Source organism: Acipenser ruthenus, chromosome 13 (genome assembly GCF_902713425.1).
Source record: "Acipenser ruthenus chromosome 13, fAciRut3.2 maternal haplotype, whole genome shotgun sequence".
NCBI lineage: Eukaryota > Metazoa > Chordata > Actinopteri > Acipenseriformes > Acipenseridae > Acipenser > Acipenser ruthenus.
This window is the reverse complement of record NC_081201.1, coordinates 24,097,446-24,105,221: the sequence shown is the minus strand read 5'-3', so window position 1 is coordinate 24,105,221 and position 7,776 is coordinate 24,097,446. Positions and strand designations below refer to the sequence as shown.

General features: G+C 35.6%; 2 protein-coding genes across 2 annotated transcripts; both read left to right on the top strand.

Annotated features, from left to right (window-relative positions):
• Positions 1 to 1,203, top strand: LOC117417853 (homeobox protein vent1B-like). The gene is made up of 3 exons (XM_034030242.3): positions 1 to 271; positions 546 to 781; positions 886 to 1,203. The coding sequence occupies exons 1-3, from the start codon at positions 1 to 3 to the stop codon at positions 1,201 to 1,203; spliced, it is 825 nt and encodes a 274-aa protein (XP_033886133.3).
• A 5,228-nt stretch (positions 1,204 to 6,431) lies between these two features.
• Positions 6,432 to 7,776, top strand: LOC117418375 (homeobox protein vent1-like). The gene is made up of 3 exons (XM_034031339.3): positions 6,432 to 6,696; positions 6,793 to 7,025; positions 7,489 to 7,776. The coding sequence occupies exons 1-3, from the start codon at positions 6,432 to 6,434 to the stop codon at positions 7,774 to 7,776; spliced, it is 786 nt and encodes a 261-aa protein (XP_033887230.1).

The window sequence follows — 7,776 nt, the reverse complement described above, 5'->3', positions numbered from 1 at the left end:
ATGACGACATCGTATTCCATTGAGTGGCTCTCCCAAAGCCATCACTCCACGTCGACTGAGATGGAGGGAGCAGCAGAAAAAATGGCGACAACTTTGAAACGGCACATTCCTTGCTTGGCTCAGCCTCGCCCACCAACAGCACACTGCAAAGGATCTCTACAACCCAAAGTAAAGAGTGTTAAGAAAAGTTTTCTGCATGATGTGCAGGGGGGAGAAACTGAGTCAGATTCCGTTTCATTTCCACGTCCATTGCTTTCATCTTCTCCGATTCGTAAGTATTTTTTGTTTGTTTGTTTCGTTTTGTTTTAACAAATGGGTTGTGCTGTATCACCAGCTATGGAGTTAACCTCTATAGGATTTGAACAAGTAATATATTTCATCAGTTTGTTTGGAACATCACATCAGTAATTTTATTATGATAAATTACAAATGTGCAGAGAAGATCAATTCATTCATTGTGTTGGTAGAAGGTACTGAATATGTTTGTTATAACTATTAATAGATATCCCCAGATAACCTGACGAAACAATCTTTCTTTTGTTTAGTTTCAGAAAACAGCGGAGAGTCATCTGGTTATGAAAGTGAAACTGTTCCATCAGTAGCCACCTATGTAGACGGAGAACACGGTCGAGGTGATGATTCCGGTTCTCATCGAAAAATGCGAACAAAATTTACATCAGATCAAATTTACAAACTGGAGAACACTTTCAACAAGAACAAGTACTTGGGCACTTCCGATAGATTGAAAGTGGCAGCAAAACTACATCTTTCTGAAACCCAGGTAAGAAAATGCCCACTGTCTTCACAGTTTATACAAGACTAAGCTGTATAGTGTTTGAATGCCCAAAGATAAAACACAGTCTAATATCACATTTCTCGTTTCAGGTAAAAACGTGGTTCCAGAACCGAAGAATGAAACTAAAGCGTGAGGTGCAAGATTTGCGTCCAGACTTCTTGAGCCCCGCTCTAATGCCTCAGATGATGTACCAGCCCGTTTCTTCTCTCCAGCACTTCAACTACCAAGGGCAGCAGTTTGCACTCCCCCCTCGCAGCCCAGACAACCTGGCAGCACACCATCTCTACCCATCCCTCATGCAACAAATGTCATTCCCTCAGTCCCAACTCCACCATCTGCTGCTGGCTTCTGTTATTGAGGACTGCACTGCAAAAATATTCAGGTCTCCTTACCTACGTGCAATATAAAAATGCTCGTGCTTTTATGAACTAGGAGATAAAGGTTTTTTTTGTTTTTTTTGTTTTTTACTTTTTGTAGTAATTCATGCAAGGATAAATGAAAGCATATCCAAAGTTTTTAAACTGTGTTTGGGATTTATTCTAAAATATTCTAATATAATAACATTCAAATTTGGCTATGGATTATAAATGAGTTGTAAAATATGTAAATAGAAAAATATTTCAAATGCTTGTTTTGTTTATGCAAAATAGTGCAATTGTTGGCAACATTTTGATTCCATTACGTGGACAGTGATTTAATGTGTTCATAAATTTATGATGTATAGAAAGACATATTTATTGTTTAGATTTCAGTGTATTGATTTAAACAAATGTATACTTGTATATTTAAGGTACCGTTGAATTAAAATATATATATATATATTACAAAAAAATCTGATTTGATTTCCTTTTATTCGAAATATAACTTTGAAGTGTATTTATCCTTTGTAATGACACTATACAATATGTCATGAATTCAGAATGTAATGTCGATTTAAATCAATATAGTATCTGGTAATGTTGAATAATATTTACTACGTATGGCTGTACAGAAAACAATTTAAAATGGGTTATATATTTGAATAGGGGATTATTTTTATAAATTCCACATAGACACTCTGAATTGCAACCCATTCAGATATAGTTTTTATGGGGAGGGGGTATTTAATAAAACATCTGTGCATACCATTTTTTTCGGTTAAGTAATGGTTTATCATTTGGCTAAATATATTTTTTATTTTTGCTCTTTTAGTGCAACACTTTTGGTTTTCAGTGCATCCGATTTATATTGTACACCTGACTGTAGGCAGGTCCAGATCATTAACCAGGTAGTAAGGGGAAAAAAATGTAAATCCGATTTACACCATACACATTCAATACGTACTATGGGGAATATAAATCATAAGAAGACAAAAACATTTACGAACGAGAGGAGGCCAGCGCGTCTTGTTCTTTGATCATAAGTTGTGTCTTAATATATCAATGTGATTCTGCCTCAACATGACTAGGTAGCCCATTCAATACCCTCACCACTCTCTGTGTGAAGAAGGGTCCCCTTTCCTCTGTCTTGAGTCTATCTCCTCTGTCTTGAGTCTATCTCGAGTTTGAGTCTATTTCAAACTGTATCCTCTGGTCTTGGTTTCTGTACTGGCTTACAGTAATGGTTTGGGTAACTATGTGAGCTTTTAAGATTTTAAAGACTTCATCTTTAATTCTTCTTAGATGCAAAAATGAATAAAGTGTCCAAACTAATAACCGCTATAAGACATACTAATAAAATAACGTTATACAACAAGAGTTGAGAGATCTAGTATAGAATAACTGTTTTGTATTCAACGCCTCTTTTTTCACCGGATTTCATTTTGCATGAATGAGTATGTTCTGTTTTGTAAATTGATTTCATCAGGTGTTTACAGGCGATCCAAACGCACAATTTGCATATGTTTGGAAAAGAAGACGCGGCTAACTGAACAAACTATTGAAATGCCTTTTTCAATACATTCAATTATTATTATTATTTCTTAGCAGACGCCCTTATCCAGGGCGACTTACAATTGTTACAATATATCACATTATTTTTACATACAATTACATTATTTTTTCCACATTATTTTTACATACAATACCCATTTATACAGTTGGGTTTTTACTGGAGCAATCTAGGTAAAGTACCTTGCTCAAGGGTACAGCAGCAGTGTCCCCACCTGGGATTGAACAAATCAAATATCACCCCAGACAAGGTAAACTTTTGCTATATGCAAGTGCACTTCGAGTAATACTGTATTTTTGGGTATTGTTTCCTGAAACTGTCCATTAAATAGACGAGGACTTCATTTTGTATTGATCTCTATTAAAACAAACAGTGGTTAATTTAGTGGTTAACTTTCAGCACCATATCACTGGACAGCGCCGTCTGAGAAACATGACTCACAGCTCACGAAACACTATGCCTTATTTCCCTGGTTTTTTGTTTGTTTGTTTGTTTGTTTGTTTTGCTTTAATATTTTTTTTACATATCCGAAAGTTCAATAGTGGGTGCTGTTTACGATCCAAGATAACGCCAACACAACTAGCCACTAAATACGTATTAGTATCTATTAACGTGTATTTAAGATTTAAAGATCTTCTAACAATTACAATAACACGTAAATAATATGTATTTATATAACAGTTACATTCTAAAACGAATTAACAAAAATATGTATTTAAAATGTGGCAGAATAACTCGGTATCCTTAAATCATTTAATTAAACGAGCTTAAATTAAACATTTGGATTTGGGATTCGGAACAAAAGTTATGTGAAATAATTAACCAAGTAATTGTAGGCAGTTGTAGACAATCAAGGTTAATGGATTGCATGATGGTTGGCTGATTCGTGCACAGCATGGATGCCATCAGAGACATGATTCACTTTATGTTAATGTCCACTGCAATGTTAATCAGTCGTGTTCTGTGAGTTATCGGTGGGCGTTTCTGGCGCAGAAGTGTAGACAGGCAGTTGTTAACTCCCTATTTCCACATGTTATAAAATGTATTGGGTTCTAGGTTTTCTTCATCCGACTTTCTTAAATGTTCTTTTATATGAATTGTACATTATGTATTTTATATTGTTATATTGAGACTATTGTCCAGGGATGACAAGGTATGGAAAATGGTGTGCTTAATGTTGTGTGCATATCGGTGACATACAGCATAGTACATAGAGAGAGTGAGAGAGAGAGAGAGAGAAAGAGATCTATCTATCTATCTATCTATCTTTCTATCTATCTATATATGTGTGTGTGTGTCTCAGTGTGTGTGTATCTATATGTGTGTGTGTGTGTGTGTCTCAGTGTGTGTGTGTGTCTGTGTGTGTAAGTGTGTGTGTGTTTGTGTGTGTGTGTATGTGTGAGTGTGTGTGTCTGTGTGTGTGTGTGTGTGTGTGTGTGTGTGTGTGTGTGTGTGTGTGTGTGTGTGTGTGTGTGTGTGTGTGTGTGTGTTATTAATCGACTTGTATTACCGGATGCCTACAGACCAAGCGTTTGCTGTGTCTGACAGGCTATGGAATCCCTGAATCTAAATAGCAAAAACGACCGGCAATTCACTGGTGGTCCAAATTAGATTGAAAGACTCCAGATTCATTAAGATAGGTGCTCCAGTGGCGCCATAGCCCCAACAGCACTTTGTTTAATATACATAGACAAGACTTTCGTCTTCAAACACTATGTAGCGATAAGGAAACGTGTTAAAATACAGGAGCTATTAAGACATCAATGTCTGTATATCTAGGACATTGAAACGAGTCTATGTAAAAAGAAACAGCTTGCCTGTCTAAAAGTATCCCATTCAGAGGAATTGTGATCAGTAACTGGATAAGAGATGATTATTTTAAGTGTACAGCTATGGCCAAAAGTTTTGCATTACCTAGAATTTCAGCATTAAGACCTTTAAAAAAAAAAAAAAAAAAAACTATGAAGATATCTTAACTTTTATTTGACATCATGCAAGCAAAGAAACTACAAACTGATATCGCAAAAGTCTGCCGGAAATCATAATAGTACAGTATTTCATGTTAGATTTCGAAATGTCACGTTTTTCATTTTTTGTTTAGTACGGAAAACTACAAAGCGGTATGTAATTCAATATGTTAAAGTAACATTATTCAGCAGGTTTCATTTGACTTTATGAAGCACAGTCACAAGGTTTTCCGAGAGCAATAAGGTTTTCCGAGATGAATAAAACTCGTTCTAGTGATTTCTCCCTCTGAATACTCTAAAATGATCCTATTCTTATACTTGTGCATTTTCTTATAGTGGCCAGCGTGTGTATTTAACAAACATACATTTGATTAAGTAAGGTGAGCATGCACATTCAGTAATGTTTAAATATATGACCACATTTATTCGCTCCTGGTACTCCATATAGTTCAAGCTAAAGACCAATATGCTTCTCATCACAATAAAGTAGGAGCCAGTGATACAGTTAATAGAAATGTATTTAAAAACCTTGGTTAATGTGCCTTTACATCTAAAATTTGTTTTATGAGCTAAATCAAATTATTGAATTACTTTTTTTAAAGTATGCTTTGATTAAATAAATAAAGTTTTACAACACATCACAATAGACTAAAGGCCAATTTAACTAAAACCAGTTAAAGCGTTGTGAATAGTTCATCTAAGCTGAGCTATGTTTGAATCTCCCATTAAGTTACCGGGGACTAGCAGGCGCCAAACGTCTATCGTCTCTACATTACTTCCCAGAACCTCCTCATATTAACTGGATTCAAAGAGAACCACATAAGGGTTTCTCACCTTGCGCAACAGAGGCCCAATTAAAATTAATCACCCGCTAACCCCACTGACTTCACAAATGTTTTGTAATGCATTTTATTGTATTGAGAAAATACATCGACTTGCAAATCAGAAATTTACTTACTTACACGAAGTTATGTGTTGATATGGAATGTTGTTTTACTTGTAGCATATTTCTGTTAAATATTATATTATGTTAAACAATTGTGTACAAATAGAATACGGGATCGGGGTAAAAGTAACAATATGAAAACTATTTTATTTGATTGACATTCTAAGGTAATTGAACCAGACTGTATAGTAACCCATATATGTAAAACTAATTTATCATTTTATATTCTCCCTTTCCCTAATATTGAATTTTGGGGAATGCATTCTAACTAAAACATGGTAAGGCGTTTAATTTTCTGAACAACTATAGTATAGTGAACCCTTCTCTCTATGGAAATTAAATATAAATCATACTTTGAACGAAATACCCTTTAAGGTATAATTTAAACCTACACCGATACTAATTTTAGGATCTGATTCGATCCTAGAGTTTAATTAAGCTGCATTAACCTGTTTTTTCTTTTCTTTTTAATTTAGAACAGTTTAAACACAACAAGCATGATAACATTTACCACGAGTCTAGTTTAACATACAATACCACATTTTGTTGTGTTCGCACAGACATGGTGGCGCCAAGCTTTAACACATTTACTAGACCTGTGAAAACCTTACACTGACACCCGTTTATCCTCAATTATTTGCAGAGATCTCGTTTGCTATCCCACTTTGATGCTCTTTTGCACATGCTAATTTCTAAAGGCGAGGGTCTATATAAACAGTCGCTGTTGCTGAAGCCTTTCAGTAGCACTTGGATTGATCCAAAGCGCAGACTTCTTTATCAGCATCTCCACAAAATGACGAAATCGTATTCCATTGAGTGGCTCTCCCAAAGCTATCACTCCACATCGACAGGGAAGGAGAGTGTAGAAGATAAAATGGCAACAACTTTCAAACCGCATGTACCTTGCTTGGCTCAGCCTCGTCCACCAACAGCATTCTGCAAAGAGTCTCTACAACCAAAAGCAAATAATATGAAGAAATGTTTGAAGAAATATATCGAGGAGAAAAGAATTGATTCGCCTTCACCTTCCAGTCTGTTCCACTCGTGTTCTCCAACACGTACGTATCTTTTCTGTTTATTCTTGGTTTATTGATTGTGTGTTAATGCATTTTAATGCTGTATAATAACGTGTGTAATGTGTGTTTTTGTTTTAGTTTCAGAAAGCAGCGGAGAGTCATCTGGTTATGAAAGCGAAACTGTTCCATCAGAAGCCACCTCTGTCGAGGGAGAAGACGGTAGAGGTTATTCCGGTGCTCATCGAAGAATGCGAACGAAATTTACATCAGATCAAATGTACAAACTGGAGAACACTTTCAATAAGAACAAGTATTTGGGTGCTTCCGAGAGATTGAAAGTGGCAGCAAAACTACACCTTTCTGAAACTCAGGTAAGAAAAGCATCTGTTGTTTTCACAGTTCATAAAACACTAAGGGACAACTCCAGTCTAAGCAATATATTATTATTATTATTATTATTATTATTATTATTATTATTTATTTATTTATTTATTTATTTATTTATTTATTTCTTAGCAGACGCCCTTATCCAGGGCGACTTACAATCGTAAGCAAATACATTAAGTGTTACAATACAAGTAATACAAGTAATATATATATATATATATAGTCTCTCTCTATATATATATCAAGTTCTCTCAACCATCTCAACGTGTTTTGTTTTTCATTTTGTAACATTAACATGATTTTTCTCCTTTCAAAAAAATAGGAGTTAATTAAAGAATGGAGTAGACGGTTTAAAAAATATTGCACTGTACTTCTTAGTTGTATAATATCCCTCACAAACATAAAAAGGTGGAACGAAAGTCTAATAAAATGTCAATTTTGTTTCAGGTGAAAACGTGGTTCCAGAACCGAAGAATGAAACGAAAGCGTGAGGTGCAAGATCTGCGTCCAGACTTCTTGAGCCCCGCTCTAATGCCTCAGATGATATACCAGCCCGTTTCTTCTTTCCAGGACTTCAGCTACCCTGTGCAGCAGCTTGCAGTTCCCAATGACACTGCAGAAAACCTGGCAGCACACTATCTCTACCCATCCCTCATCCAGCAGGTGCCTCTGCAACAAATGGCATTCCCTCAGCCACCACTTCACCCTATGCTGCTGGCGTCACAATATTATTAA